General features: G+C 31.3%; 1 protein-coding gene across 2 annotated transcripts; it reads right to left on the bottom strand.

The window, feature by feature from the left end:
- Positions 1-8,322: 8,322 nt before the first annotated feature.
- LOC118031184 (homeobox-leucine zipper protein ATHB-6) lies at positions 8,323-10,941 on the bottom strand. 2 transcript variants are annotated; one of them, XM_035035529.2, is made up of 3 exons: positions 10,249-10,941; positions 9,580-9,959; positions 8,323-9,369 (listed from the first exon to the last, which is right to left on the bottom strand). In XM_035035529.2, exons 1-3 carry the CDS (start codon positions 10,310-10,312, stop codon positions 8,824-8,826), a joined length of 990 nt encoding a protein of 329 aa, XP_034891420.1. In that variant the 5' UTR covers positions 10,313-10,941; the 3' UTR covers positions 8,323-8,823. The 2 variants fall into 2 exon arrangements, with proteins under 2 accessions (XP_034891420.1, XP_034891429.1); XM_035035538.2 differs by having other exon boundaries at positions 9,580-9,956.
- Positions 10,942-16,207: the final 5,266 nt, after the last annotated feature.

Raw genomic sequence — 16,207 nt, 5'->3', positions numbered from 1 at the left:
TACGTGGCTAGCTAATGGGGACTTGAAGGTGACCCAGGAGTTACAGCCTAGGTATATATAGTTTTCTACCTAGAGCATTTCTTAAGATTCTCATAAGACACCTCCAAATGACAACATAAAATCCTTGGTTTTCTACTTTTTTTTATATAAAAAAAAAAAGTCCACCAAACACACACAACCATCATCATTTTCTTTATTGAAAGACTCTTCTTTAATATTTTTTGTCATAATTTCTTAGAAAAAGATACTTTGTGGTTGCTGAGGCCATGGCATGTGTGGAATATGGGGTCCATTTGGTAGTTATCTTATTTTTAGTCTCGTATATTAGTTATTATAATATGATAATTAAAGTGATATATTTGAAATTGGATGTTCCATCATCATATTTTAGCCAGATAATCCTTCCCCTAGAAGTTCCTTTTCGAAGTGAAAATATATATAATCAATTTGTCATTGCGTTTTTTGTTTTTTTTTGTTGTCAAATGTTCGATGCTTCATTCTTCTCAAACATGGCATCTCCCTGCGAAATTTCAATGCCGAAATCCAAAGATATTAATTGATGGCTGCCTAAGTCTCATGAGAATGATCGATTGCTAAATATATACTTGTCTTCAACACCTTGAACATGCATCATAGGGGTTCATAACCTACGTGAGAGGTTCATGCACTTTGAAATCCACCAAGGGGTTTAAAGAGATCACAAAAAGAACAATAAGAAAAGCTAGGCAAACCAAACGCCAAAAAAAAAAAAAAAACTGATGAGGTTGCTTTTGGAATGTTATATGGAGCCCAGAACATTGTAATCCTTGTGTGAACAAAGCGGAGCATACCACCCTCTGTGCAAGCTGCCTGGGATTTCCAAAAAAATTGAAGGTGTAAAAAAGGGTGAGAAAGTGTTATGATTATAAACAAATAAGCAAGATTACAAAAGTAAACAAAGCAATGTATTTCGTTAATCAAGTAGAGAAAGTGGGGACAGAGAGCAGGATTAAAATAAGCTAACGTGAAGCACCTGGAGGGAGAAAAGGAGAAGCAACAAAGAGATTCCCGTTTTAAAAAACTTGGGTCCACTGTCTCTCTAATGTCATGCAATTACACCTACGCATCGAAAATCACAGGTGTCCATATCACTCGAAAAGAACCAGATCATATTAAATGAATAAGAGAAAGGGATCTCACGATTTGGCTACGGTGCCTTGGAGCCGGGCTGGCGCGAGCCAGGTGGTGCGGTTGAAGCGGAAGGCGTTCGAAGCGGAGCTGGGGGTGGTTAGGTTTGATATTTTTCCCTGACCAGCAGTGGTTTACATGGCGTACATGTTGTCTCAGTAGATGAGCTGTCACTAATCAATGGGCTCCAGGGAGTGGGAACATGGCACATTTCTTCTCCTCTCAAGGCTCCAGCTTTGCAGCAAATTAATTTCCATGAGATGGTGACCCATGATGAGAATGACTCTTTGTTTTGATGCAATCAAGGGCCCCGCATCACATGCCTCCACCAATCCCCGCAAGAAAAGTATATATTAAAGGGGACCCACCGGCGATAAAATGTAGGGGACCGTCCCTTTTTGGATAGCTAGTAAAGCTAGCTAGTCTAGCCCCTTTCCTGTTACTTGAATCGTGGGAAGAAAAAGTAATTGGACTCCCTTCTGTTTCCAACCAGATGCACAGTGAACCATCACACATCTATCGTAAGCGGTCGATCCGAGGTCCCTGCTAGTGGAACTCAGTGCACCAGTCAAGTCCAAATTCAGAGCTACTGAGGATCACCTTGTGTAGGCTCTGCCCACTAGACCCAGTACGTAGACTTAGCCTTCAAGTTCACTGACTTCCTTTTGTTTCTATCGTAGTGATGGAGAGGGCTAGCTTCTCTTAGATGGTCTCTAGGCAATATACGTACATGGTAGCGGATGGTTCGAGCTTATCCGTCCTACAGTTGATTGATTTGATCCTTGCTAGCACCGCTTGCGAATATCTTTTAGTGCTCTGGCTACCATAATTAATCACCACCTCCATGTGAGACTCCAAGAAGACCAGAAGATTTACAGCTGAGCTGTGAGCAGGGAAAAAAAAAACTAAATTTAATTTTGTGAAATCTAAGAATATTTGCTCATCGAAAAAAAGAAAAAGGGTACCTTTTATTTTATGAAGAAGGTTAAGATCCACCTTCAAGATGGTAGAAAACGAGGATAACTTTTACCGGGGGTTAAATCGGAACGCGTTGTCGTTTCTTTTAAACTATTGTCATTCCTTTTCTTGCCTTTTATCTCCAAACATTGCTAACATGTTAACCAGCTCTGATCTCTCAGTGTCCACCGACAATTTACCCTACAATCCATTAACTCATTAAATATGTTTAAAAACAACCTTTACATCCTTGAAAATTATTCATATAATAACTATTCATGTGATAATTCACCTTGATTCTTCGGAGCACCAAATTTATTCTTTTTTAATCGAGTTTTATTTTTATTTTTTTATCTATTATAAATTAATTTATTTTTGAATAAATAACTAATTTAATCAAGTTGGACCAAAATCAAGTTCGTTTAACTGAGTTTTAACTGTGTCAAAAAAATTTAATTATGCAAAATTAATTTGATGTTATGCCTGATACTGATCACTGTATTTTAATCAATTTTTCAAATCAAATTGAGTTTAACATCTATTTTTTTAGCCCCCTAATCTCCCTATCAATATTTTTGATAGAAAAGTATACTATACATATTAAGGCTCGTAATTATTTTGGCAATGTTGACCATAATGCGTCAAAACTTATCCAATAATAATTAAATAGAGTGTTTTTTCTAAAGAAAATTTCTGGACAGAACTATCAAATTTAGTGCTATGCCAAATCCCAACTAGTTGAGGACTTGAGGGCCTTCAGGCCATGAAGGGTTTTTTTTATAAAAAAATCTACTGTGATAGTTACATCTCCCCCCCCAGTAAAAACAAAGTCCATGCATGGCATGAGCACAGCATATCCCGTGAATGCATGTAACTGGCCATGGCCTCATCGAAGCCTCGAACTGGGCAAGTAAATTCATGATGTGACATCCATTCAGGGGGGCATCACCGTACACGTGTACAAAAATAGATTCAGAGAGTACACACGCACAATCACAAAAAGCTAAGTTGAGTAGTGGGTGTGGAAGAGGGGGGAAGAAGCAGTGCATGTGCAACCTCTGTGCTTGATTACAGAGTACTAAAGCGAGTTTTACGCTTGCTGTCAAAAAACCGTACGCACAAAAGAAGAGAAAGAAACAAGGCAAAATTCAGTTCATGTGCTTCCATTGTATTTTTTAGATTTTTTTAAAAAATTTAATTTTAAATTATTTTAATGAGCTGATATTAAATATAAATTTAAAAAATAAAAAAAAAATTTAAATAAAAAAATATTTTAAAAAACAATATTTTCAACCCAACTAAAGAAAAGACAACTTGCTTTTCAGACAAGTGATAGGGGAGTTTACGTGGCAACCAGCGTGATTCCCTACAATGGTGGGGCATTCTTTCTTGTTGTTTCTCTTTTGTTTTTACTGAGATATTAAAAAAACAATAGCACATAAATTAATTTAATTTAAAATAATAAAATTGTTGAGATTTAAATGATTGACTGCTCGATTAAAAGATTTTAATTGACTAATACTCAATCAAAGAATTATTATTTTAATTTAAAATTTTAAAATGTTAATGATTCTCCCCTCCATAAATGAATATTGTAGTACTATATCATTATGTAAAACATTGATCAATACATTCTTCTCAAAATAAACTCACAAGTTTCTATATGATTTTAATTTATTTTAACAATATTTTACAGTTTTTCAGGTGTCTCTTTCTATAAAATATTTTACACATAACGAACGAGTACCTAATGAGGGGTTTGTCTGTGATCTCAACAGCCCTACGTGCAACTACGGGAGACAGATCTGTCTTCATTCCAGTAAGGGGTGTGGCTCGCGACTTGAATGATTGTGACGTACGGACATCACTTATCCAACAAGCATGCCTAGGCATTAATGGGTAGAGTCTGATAAGTGGCAGATGCCAGCTTTTGTGGTCTGCGGTGGTGTAGACTATATCGGGATATCTTTCATATGGTTTCCATAGATCGACCGGTTCTCTCATCGGGAAGCGCCTGAAAGAGTAACAGTCGGTCGATTAAATCGTTTTCTCTGTTTCTCAATGGCTGCTCCGCCCTTAGGCGACGCATCCTCGCTTCGCCGTTGGTGATGCTTCGAACCCTTGAGCATTTCTTGTGTGTTTATTCGGTCGACTTGCTTGCTAGGGCTATTGGGTCGAGTTTAGAAGACACCTAGCTAGTCATCTGTAAGCAGTGGTGGAGGGAGGGGGAGCCTGGCAGGGGTCTCGGCCCCTGCAAGGAAATATCCTTCTTTTTATAAATATTTATAAATTTAATAAAAATAACTGAAATTTTTTCTTGATTTCTTCTAAATTATAATTTGGCCTATCTTAATTTTTTTTTCTTCCTCCGCTCCTATTTGTAAGCTTAAAAAAATATGGTTACCTTGTTTTATATATATATATATATATATATATATAAACACCACAAACAAAGATAAAACTCTATGAAATTCAGAAGCATAAATAAATTTCAGCGCAATAATTTTTAAAAATTATTTTCAAAACCTTTAAAAACCAAAAACATAAAGGAAAACAAAACGAGAATCACGCCACGTGAGGATTCCCAAGATAAGTCCCAGGATATCGGACCGCGAAAAAAGAAAAAAGAAAAAAAAAAACAAATCAGTGATCAGTGATCAATTCCAAGGTCACATCGGTGTAAGTAATAGTAATAATTATGTTTTTTTTTTTAAATTACGAGGAGAAAGTGAAAAGTGGAGTTATTTTGAAAGTATCACGTGCCAATTGTTTTTTATATATATGTATAATTATAAAACTTAATTTAGCTAGTTTGGGATTCTTAATTATTGTTTGATAAATTAAAAATACAGCTAAGTTTCCTAAATGTATACAATCTGTATTAAAACATTGATAGAAATAACGTTATTTCAATATATTATTGTGTTTTTATCACCGTATTCATTAAAAAAATTATTCAATAAATTGCATTGTTAAGAACATAATAATCTATTAAGAACAGAACAATCCATTAATTAACTATGTTATTTTTCCATTTTACTTTTTTTTAAAGGTGATAGTTTGTTAAAATGTATATATATATATATATATATATATATATATATATTTTATCACGTGGACCAGAAAAGGGGGAGTGCTATTTTCACGAACTTTAGCACAAAAGTGGGATGATAAAAGCGTAGGATGTTAAGGGGCGCCAGAAAGCTGCGGCTCCCATTAGACACGTATGTTTCGGCATCCAATCATGTAGACTCTTCTTTTTAGGTTCTCTTAAATCTTCTCTCTTTTTTGTTTTTTGAATTCTGAGCTTTCATAATTTACTTTTTTAAATTTGTTTTTTTATAGTGGTAGTTTATCCTCCTCTATTTTTTTTTTTATTTTTTTTTTCTCTTTTCGGGATTTATGCCTGCCTTTTTTAACCATTTATTTAAAAATACTGCATTTCCCAATTCTGACTTTTTAAAAAGACCAAACTGTGCTATATATTTTTTAATTTTTTTAGTTTTCCAAAACAAATTCCAAACTATGTTAAAAAAAAAAAAAAAAAAGCACCCAAACTCCATAGTACATTTCTTGATTGCGTGTAACAACATCAATCTAATCAATTCCTCCTACCATGATGGACTGTGGATTTTCATACTTTTTTCTTCTCACCCGTTTTGCTTAGCTTTTTTTTTCCTTTCGTTTATTTAGATCTAAGACTTTTTTACATTCGAGTGCGTTATATTATTTATTTGTTTTAATAAATATCCAACCTACATTGATTTTAGATTGAATATTTTGTGCGTTTATAGATGAATATAAATTAGTTTTTAATTTATTTTTGTAGATATTTTATTTGTGTTTCTTAGGATTTAATTCTGTTGATATCTCAAGATCCATTATATTCATGAATAAAGTTATTTAATATGTTAGATAGTGATTAATCACGTATTTATATCAATATATTTTTTTTTCATAGCTTAGGATGCACATGATTACTGGTATAAAATTTAATATTTACAAAATAATCCCTTTTAATAAGGATTAGATCGAGACCCTCCAATAGCAAAGTTAATGACTTTTAAGTAGAAAATTTAATAAATAAAATAAAAAGTTTTAAATTCTAATTGCGATAATATTTATTCTTGTTTTGAGCATGATAAATATTCTAAAAATCAAGGTTATGAATGCTTGAAGAATAAAAAATTACTTGAATAGTTCAAGTAGTATTTATAACTCTTGAACTTGTTGTTTTGATGAAGTGAAGGGACTGAAGGGTGTTATTTGCTAATGAGAGATGAAATTCTCTTACACATTATTAACAGAAAATAAATATCACTTATAAATTATTAATATATAAAATAGAAATATAAAAGGTAATTAATTTGAAAATATTTTATATATTTATAGATGTAAGGTGATGTTACAATTTATGTTATAGAAGGTAGATTTTTGAGCAATATAACTGGGTAATGTAATTTGACCCTACTTTCTTTAGGATTTGTTTCGCTGGTAAAATTAAGTAGAATGAAAATCTTACAGAAGAGTAATAGAAGAAAAAATTATTGCATCTTGAAAATGAATAAATCTTGAGCTTTTTAGGCGAGTGTTTTCTATTTTACAACAAGATCTAAACTTTATCTTGCATCTGTCTTGATTGCTCTTTTTATTGTTGAGAAAATAAAAAAATAAAATATTTTTTATTTAATATCATGAATTTGAAGAATATAATCAAAAGAGAAAAATATAATCACTTATCCAATTTCAAAAGAGTCGGTTCTTCTCTCCTAATCTATTACTCCTCTTTAGAATTCTCATTCCAAGTATTTCTCCATTCATTTGGTTTGAATATTGTTCACTGTTTAACTTTTTATTTATCAATTATTTTGACTTTTGTTTATTTTCATGTGATTTTCACATGATGTTCAACATATTTATTAATGGAACCCAACAAGAGGATGCGTATCCAAAAGTGTAATGTTCAACTACTAAAATACTAGAAAAAAATATATATTCAAAGGATGTAAATTAAAATATATAAAATTCCAAGTAGTATTTGTACACACTCGACAAAAAAAATCTCAAAATAATCAATTTTTTCGTAGTAAATTCGTGTAATGTAAAGTTTGATGTATATCAAAATCAAATGACAGTGTGGACATGACTATTACTAATTTAAATTCCACACGTATAATAAAAGAAGAATATCACGGCTAAACAAAGCTTTTCTTTTCCCCAGAAGCATCTGTGTTCGTAACTTTTTTCTTTTTTTCCCTCTATATATGTGATCTGTTTTCAAGGCTACTGTTTCCTTTTATTTTTTCTACTTGGTAAAAGAAAAGGTCACTGTTGTCTTCATCGTTTACACCAGTGATACAATTCTAGCTTTTTCTACTATTTAATGGCCGTTCTATTATTTTTAAATAAATGTCCAAAATAAAAGAGTTTTATATTTATATTTCCAGAATTTGAAAACAAAACATAAGGCCAAAACGGGCAATGATGTAAAAAAAATAATCTTGATTCTTGATTTTTTGTTCTTACAAAAACAAAACCGTGCGCTGACCTGAACAAAGATGCCCAGTTTTCTTAAAAATTATTATTTATCAAATTCTGATAGATTTTTAGAGTCCCTATTGTGGTGATAGCTTTTTATGAGAAACAAAATGAGGTTAGTGTTCAAATGTAAATATTAATCATACAAATTAATTGAAAAACAAATTCTTAGTATTTTTCTAAGTGCAAGTGAACGTGAATTCTCATGTTGAAATGGCTAGATTTATTATGTAGTTAATAAAATGTAATGAAAATCTAAAAATAAATTCGGTTGCCAATAAAATTTAAAGCTTGAAACTCAAAATCTTCTTGAATGGAGGTTATTAATTTTGTAAAAAGTCAAACTTTCTTTCTTTCTTGGTACGTAAGTGTCAGTGATCGATGAGAGTTAAGAGATGTTCCAATAAGATGTTTTTTAAAAGTATTTTTATTTTAAAATTTTCTAATAATTTTAAGCAAAGCTGAAAAAGAAAAAGAAAAGGAAAAATGAAAGCATGCTCCCGTCCAGACAATCGCTGCTATACAAACTATCCAAATCTTGGCCATTTGTGGGAGACATACAAACAGCTTGAATTTGGACTCGCCATCTTAGTAATCAACAGATGCCTTGCATTTTTACTAATTATGATTTTGCAATTGGAGAAGAAGATAAGGAGCATATAGACAAAAGTTTTTTTAAAAAAACAAGAAGCTATGATTATTCTCTCCATTACAGGAGGAGCTCTTTTCTCCATGGATTCCAAGACCATCCCCTTTCCTTCTTACAGTAGAGATATGGACTTCTAATTACGACCTAATCATTTCCCGCACAGCTTATGCGACAAATTATACAATTTAGGCGTCACCTTTCACCCCACAAGCCCATGTCTGAGACTACTCTCTTTCTTTTGCTTGCTTTCCTTGGTTCCCTTTTTTAACCATTCTAGTCCCCATCACATCTCTGTTTCTTTTCCCTCTCGTATTCTTCATGGACTGATTCTTGTCCAGTTTTTCACCTTTAGCACACCGGAGACCCAAATAAGCATTAAAACTACATACAGATATTCCACTTTCATTTTACAAAATCCCTGGAGGTTATAGCTTAACTCACTCTTCTCTCTAGACATACCACCCACTATTTTGACTGCTTCCTTATTTTCAGTTTTTGTTCCTGCTTGTTTCCTAGTTCCATTGATCAGAACAGTACCAGTGAAGAGTTGGAGGTTGCTCGTCTGAGAAGAAATTGCAAGCCTCTTCACTGCTAAAGAAATTGTGCTCTTCCAACTTCACAAACTGAGTTTGATAAGTCTTGGAGAACTGGAAGCAATTCATTGTTGATGGTGAAGAAGATGAGGTGGAGCAGTTGAATTTGAGAGATGAGGGTGGGGGTGGGGACATCATTAGCTGGCCTTGGAGAATCCCAGATGAAGAAATGGCAGGGTTAGGACTGTTGTCTTCATTCAAGATTGCACTCGAGTCACTATCCGATAACCCATCTTTGAAGTCTGGGAAAAGAGAGGCTCCTAGTCCATTATTAATACTGCTGCTGCTGTTGAAGTTCTCATAATTCAGCTCTTTAGCTTCTGCTGATGCAGTAAGAGAATCAAGGAGTGGTGGCGTGTCTTCTTCAGTGACTTTGTCTTCTGATTCAGCCAAAATTATCTCTTCCTTGACAGAAACATTGCTCTCTGTGTTCTCCTCATTCAGCTTTGCTTTCAGTTCCCTTATCTGCAACATGAAAAACATCACCAGGGTTAACCGAGAATTCTGCAATTTGTTGCTTGTTAAAAAATAATTGTGTGCACCTTTGGTTTTCAGAATTAATAAATATAAACTATTTCTTCCGAGATCAAACTCACAAAAACAACAAAAAGATTCAGCCCATTGTTGCTCAGGTTCAAACAAATAAATAAAGATGATGAAAATTAAAATATATACCTCTTTGAGTAGAGCTTCATTGTCCTGTTGGATGGCATCGAAATCGTGCTTAAGAGAATCATAATTGGTTTTAAGGACGCCATAATCTCTCTCCAATTGCTTGGTTTTCCACCGGGCACGGCGATTTTGGAACCAAACAGCTACTTGTCTTGGTTGCAAGCCAAGTTCTTGGGCTAACTTAACTTTTCTCTCAGGTTCAAGTTTGTTTTCGACCTCAAAGTTTTTCTCCAAGGCCTTGACTTGATCTCCACTTAATCGCCTTTTCTTCTCGGTGACATGGCCTCCTGATTCTTCCACACAACCTTCTTCATCTAAGCCATTCAACATGGACTGGAATTCCCTGCTATAAACATGGGTGCTGTTTCTTGGACTGTGTTCTTCTACAAAACAATCAAAGGAATACAAAGTTAGAATTGGTGGATATGAATAACAACTTTATACTTGAGAGAATATAAGTTGAAAAAAGAGTGTTTGAAGCATGACAAGTCTTCAACAGAAAAACTAAGCTAGTTCATTTGGGTTCAAAGGTTACTGCAAAACTTTTGTTAGGTTAGTAGCTATTGTCATGATAGAATGAAAAAGAAAGCCAATAAAAAGCATGACACAAGGGCATGTCTGAATTTTTGGAAGGAAGATGATAATTAAGTTGATGGGGTTATATTTAAGAACCTGTAGCTGGACAGATGGACATCAAAGCACCAAGGGAATCTGAGCTGCCAAGTGATCTCTTCATGACTGATGATGATGTTATGGTGGAACAAAAGGGAAAAAAGTTTTTCCTAAAAAACACAGATCTATGTTTAAGATCAAGGAAGTCAGTCTTCTTCTTCTTGTTTTTTTTTTTTTTTTTTTGAGGTCTTTCTAGCTTTAAGATCTTTCTTTCTCTTTTGCTTAAGAACTCAAGGGATCAGTGTGTGAGTGAGTGAGTGCACTTGAAAAGCACAAGATTTATTTATTTTTCACTTGTAAGAACTTTCATGTATATAGCTAGACCAACTTGTACAGTCTAGCTGTATACAACAGTACCCCTCCACCCCTCTATTGTCTCTCCCATCTTTCTCCCTTCTCAACACTACAACTCCATCCTCCCCCTCTGTACCCATCCAAAGAAACAACAACAGAAGAAGAAAGAAAACCCAACAAGCAAAGCTAGCTAGACTAGCAGCCCAAAACAAGTGAAGTTATCAATCAAGAAACCTCTTATCTTTCTTCCATTACAGTATTAACCAACCAAATTAAAAAGAAAAATCCTAAACAATGAATTCTCTATACAATAGTCTAACTCTGTTCGTCAAGAAAGGGAGAGACAGAGAGAGAGAAGGAAGAGAAAACCAGTTCAGAACCTAGCTGGCCTCTCACAAAATTTCTGTCTATAAATAAACCAACTCGGGTTAGGTACCCTTGCAGTTAATTTGGGCCAAATGAAATGAACCCAAATTCAGTCTAAATGAAATTCTTAGTCTACCGGCTACAACCGGTTTTTGTCTTTGTTAACAGTGTTACATCTTTTTTATTTGGGGAGGGAGTTAACGTTGAAGGTTGAAACTTGAAAGCGGCTGTACGGCTTGGCTTGAGCTGATGATACCTGGTTTTGCGCCAGCGTGTTAACCGTATACTACGGCGTGGTCGGTGCGATTAATCGTCTATTTCAAAAACTTTGCTGGCTGGTTTAACTAAATTAACTTTTTTTCTTACTTCTTCTTTCCAGATTGAGGTGTTTCTATGGATCAAGGAAAAGGGATGTATCTTTAGGTTGAAGCATAAACGAGTGTTTTTGAGTTATGAAATATAACTTTTATTTTCACTCATAATTTAAGTTGTTTAAAAAAATTATAATAAAAACATTGAAGTTTACAGTATATTTGATTAAGAAATATTCAAAAGTTATTTTTGCAATGAAAGAGATAACATAAGCTAAAGAAAAATAAGTTGACGGTTTAGAGTTTTAATTTTTAATTAAAGCATATCTTAACTCAAATTTAATAGTTTAATAATTTAATTTAATAGTGTTAGGAACGCCTCTTATATGCTATTAAAGTCTCTTTCAAAGTGTGATTGTGGTGGTTTTTTTAATGTGTTTTTCACTTAGAAATTTTTGATATTAACACATCAAAATAATCTAAAAACTCCAAAAAAATATTAATTTGAAGTAATTTTTTTTTTTTAATTTTTTTCAAAAACATTTTTGAAACGCAAAAATAAACATAGCCTGTTTGTGTTTAGTATTGTATTCTAAATGATACTAGGTAAAAAAAAAAATTTTAAAAAAAAATTAATTTTCTTTTATGTTTTTTTTTTTACTACTTTGATATGTTAATATCAAAAATAATTTTTTTTAAAATAAAAATATTATTTTATATATTTTCAAATAACAAAAATATTTTAAAAAAAAATCATTACTATAATTTTTAAATAACATCTAAAATTAAGGGCTAAGCAGTAAAATTAAGGAAGACGAAATTGAAGCAGCCACCATTGTTTTGGGACTGGAAACTCGCCTGAAATTTTTCCATTACAACTTATGTGCAAGTCACTGTTTCCTTCAAAAATCATATGAAATTCGCAGACCGCATGGGTTAAACTTTTCTGTTAGTTCTTCTTTTTTTCTTTTGTAATTTCTTAAAGGATCTTTTGCACAAAAGTTAACTAAAGGATTTATTAATTTTTTCTTGAAGAAAATGAAGTGTCAATCGATGTAAAAAAACCCACAAAAACTTTATATTAAAATAACTTATAACCATAGTTTTGAAACCTAGTTCGATCTGGTGGGTTGGTCCGGGACCTAGCCGATCCGGTACTGAAACCGAGTCAATTTGAAAAAAAAACAAGGGAAGAAAAAACTCATTATGACTTGGTTGACCTGATAAGAATTGGTCAAAAATCCGATTGCAACCCGTTAATTTTTGTTTTTTTTTTTTTTTACTAAAACTACATCATTTTGATTTTAAAAAAAATTGACCCGGATAACTCGGTCAACACTCGAAACCCGAATCTTGGACCGCGTCGAGTCTAAAAACTAAGCTTATAACACAAAAGGTGCCCTTATAAAAGTGCCCTTTATTTCATGTTATGCATATGTTTATATAAGATTTATATGTGAGATTTATCAATTTTCTAGTTTTGTAAATAAAATTATATATGTTTTTTAAAAAATTTCTATACTTGTTTTTTTGTAATATTATAAAAAGACTAATCAATGTAAATTATTTTTAATCTTTCAACTTAACTTATTTGCTGATTTTTATCTTATACAATTTAATAAAATATTTTACAAACAATAATTCATTCATCAGATTATTCAATTGATTCAATAATTAGTACCACCACTTTATCACAACCATTCCACAACTCCACTGCTATTTTTATTGTTATTGTCACCTCTGCACCCTATTACTGAACAACACCATTTATAAATGTTATCACAATTACTATCATTTTAAAATTATATTAGAAGTTGTTTTTTAAAGTATTTTTTTATATTTAAAAAACATATTAAAATAATATTTTTTTAATTTTAATTTTTTTATATCAATACATCAAAACGATCTAAAAATATCAAAAAAATATATTTTTTTTTTTTTCAAAAACATTGCTTAATCACCACTACCATCTCCATCTCTGCTTGTTATTTCACCGTGTTAAAACTACTACAACAATAATTATAGTCATTACCTTATCACTATAAGACAAATATCATTGTAATATAGTTGTATTTTTTCACATTATTAATTACTAAATATCATAAATCTTCTCATGAAAATTTTTTGGCTGAAAAATACTTTACATACAATTTTTTTTATTTATAAAATACTTTATACAAAATAAACATTTTCTTTATTTGTTTAGTGTTTGTTATAAAGTGTGGTAGAAATAACTTTTTAAAGTGATTTTTATTTGGAAATGTATCAAAATAATATTTTTTTTATTTTTGATATTAGTATATTAAAACGATTTAAAAATATTAATATATTAATTTAAAATTAAAATTAAAAAATTAAAAATTTTTAAAAGCATGGAATCTAAATTGAGCTTACTACGAAATATTGGATTGGGATTTAGTTGTCTCATCAAATTGATAACGGACGCTTTATGGAATTTCTGTAATTCTCTTTTATCTTTTGATATAATATTAAAAGTTTCGTTAGTTACAGTTTTACTTTTTGTGCAAATATCATGGACATTTGCACAACAAAACTGATATAATGTTTTAGAAGTATTTTAACAAAGAAATCAAAATAGATAAAGTTTTTACTATGTTGTCAATGTTCATTTTCTTACCTTTCACTACTCATAACAATGTTTATTGGACAAGCATTCCAAGTTCGATCGTTTTCAATTTGATCACTAAATTTTATTTTATTTTAATTTGATTTTTAGAATTTATATTGTCATTGTCTTGTATTTTTTTTATTTTCTTTTTATTTTATATGCTATTACATGTCTGAGTTGTTGAAGATTGTTCCAACATTAATTAATAGGTCAATTTTACAAAATATAATTTTCAGTTGTTGTAAAAGAAATTAAAAAAAAAAAACAAGAACCAAAAGTAACAACCTTTTCCTCTACTGTTCAAAATGAGTGTAGAACTATACTTTAGTCTCTTATTTTTTTAATATTTTGTTTTATTTTTATGCTGTAGTTCCTAAAGATTGAGTAGGAAAAAAGAAAGTCACCAAAAAATTTAAAAAGAAAAAGCTCTTGTGTGGGTGGGTTCTAGCCACAATAACTTTAATTTTGATGTTTTTGAATTCAGCTTTAAGAATGGAATTCAATGAAGGTAGTTTTTCAAGTTTAATGATGCTTATATAAAAAAGTATGTCTAAGTTTGAAAAGACATGTTTTTTTCTAATTTAATATTAAGTTTTTAGGCCAATTAAAATTATATATATTTTTTCTATAAAATTTAAATCATTACTTCTCTTACAAAACTCATTCTTATTTTCATATAATTAAGTAAAAATATTCAAAGAGCACCCCCACAACACAAGATAAAATATCTATGTATGAATCTATTTATTGCTCTTTATAGGAATTAGGAAGATCAACTTCCTGCTTTAATTTTTAATTTGAATCAATAACTATTTTATCGTTTATTAATTCATGTATCTTTCAATTTATTTTATTAAACCTAGATACATCAACTCTATATAATTTTTATTTGTGGGATTTGTAACATCGTATTCTTCCCCTCTTAAGTGTGTTACATCACAGGCAATGTAGAATTTTAGAGGTGGCTCTTACAGTTCAAGAAATTATGGCTCCCATCCTCTCTAAAGGTGCACTTTGTCCCGAATAAAACTTAGTTTCCACGCCAGGATAAGGTTGGATCTGATTGTTAAACGTAACTCCCCAAGCCTTAGAGATAGCCCTGGTTTACAATTAAATTACTTTTAAAATATTAAATTCATCGAGTATTTGAGAATGTAGTAATAATTATTTTTTATTTAAAAATATATTAAAATTATTATTAATTTTTTTAATTTTTTAAAAATTATTTTTAATTTCAATACATCAAAAAAATTATAAAATATTAAAAAAATTAATTTAAAATAAATAAAAAAAATTAAATTTTGAACAATTGCTGTTTAGAATGCAATAGTCTTTTGTCCAACTCAAAAGGAATATTTCTTGTTTCATGTAGCTCCATTAATTTTTTTCTGTTTTTATCTTATTCAATCTGAACATAATTAATCTTCAAATATGGGATGAGGGAAATTATAGTTTTTCCACTCAAATAAAAGTGGAATCTATCATTATTATTATGCATAGGTATTGCATTTATGTGACTGGTGAAACAATGCACTGAGAATACCTAATAATCTCCTGGTTTATTATTCCTAAAAAATATTATTATTATTTTACTCACACTAAAAAAAAGTAACTCGCAATAAAAAATATTTTTGATGCTATAAAAAATATGTTGCTATAGCTATTCTCTTTGTTTTTTTGCTAAAAAAAATCTTTATATCCCACCGTGAAGGAGCACGATCCAATTCCATGAACCAAAAAAAAAATACTATAAATTTCCAAGACATATATCACAGAGGGGCGGAAGCAGGGGATTTTATCTGAGGGGTCAAATTAGAATTTTCTTTTCTAGATGAGCCAAGAGTTAAAATTTATTAGTTTTAGAGCTAACATTAAAATTCAGATTTTTCTTGCGGGGGCCCAGCCCCCCTCGCAGCACGCTCTCTCTCTCTCTCTCTCTCTATATATATATATATATATATATAGCAGAGTCACGGTACGTATCCAGGAAAGCTAGATTCTATGACTGTAGTAGTTTTCTATTGATGGTTACTATGACTTTCTCTTCATCTCTATAAAATTTTAGGTCAACGTTTAAAATTTGATACGTACACCATTAATTTACCTTTGAATATAATGCAACTTTTTACCGACATCTTTGCTGCCATCATACGACACTGAAATCTCTCTTGATGGAAATAAATTTAGGTTCACCACAAAATATATCCTCAGATTCTTAGCAGACCAGTTTAGGATTTTGTACACTACTCACGGCTAAATTATACCTACTTGATTGTTATTTTCTAGACTGCTAATTTCTTCATCAATCATGTCTTAAAGCAGCACAATTGTGTAAATAAAGCAGCTGCTGATTGTTTTG

The sequence above is a fragment of the Populus alba genome, chromosome 5 (genome assembly GCF_005239225.2).
Source record: "Populus alba chromosome 5, ASM523922v2, whole genome shotgun sequence".
Lineage (NCBI taxonomy): Eukaryota > Viridiplantae > Streptophyta > Magnoliopsida > Malpighiales > Salicaceae > Populus > Populus alba.
Note: the sequence above shows the minus strand (reverse complement) of the source record. Positions and strands in the feature narration are given on the sequence as shown.

Excerpts from the sequence above, each read along its gene's own strand:
- LOC118031184 (XM_035035529.2), bottom strand. The coding sequence starts at position 10,312 with ATGAAGAGATCACTTGGCAGCTCAGATTCCCTTGGTGCTTTGATGTCC. Across the intron at positions 9,960-10,248 it reads GTCCATCTGTCCAGCTACAG|AAGAACACAGTCCAAGAAAC; the intron begins GTTCTTAAATAT and ends ATTGTTTTGTAG. Across the intron at positions 9,370-9,579 it reads ATGAAGCTCTACTCAAAGAG|ATAAGGGAACTGAAAGCAAA; the intron begins GTATATATTTTA and ends TTCATGTTGCAG.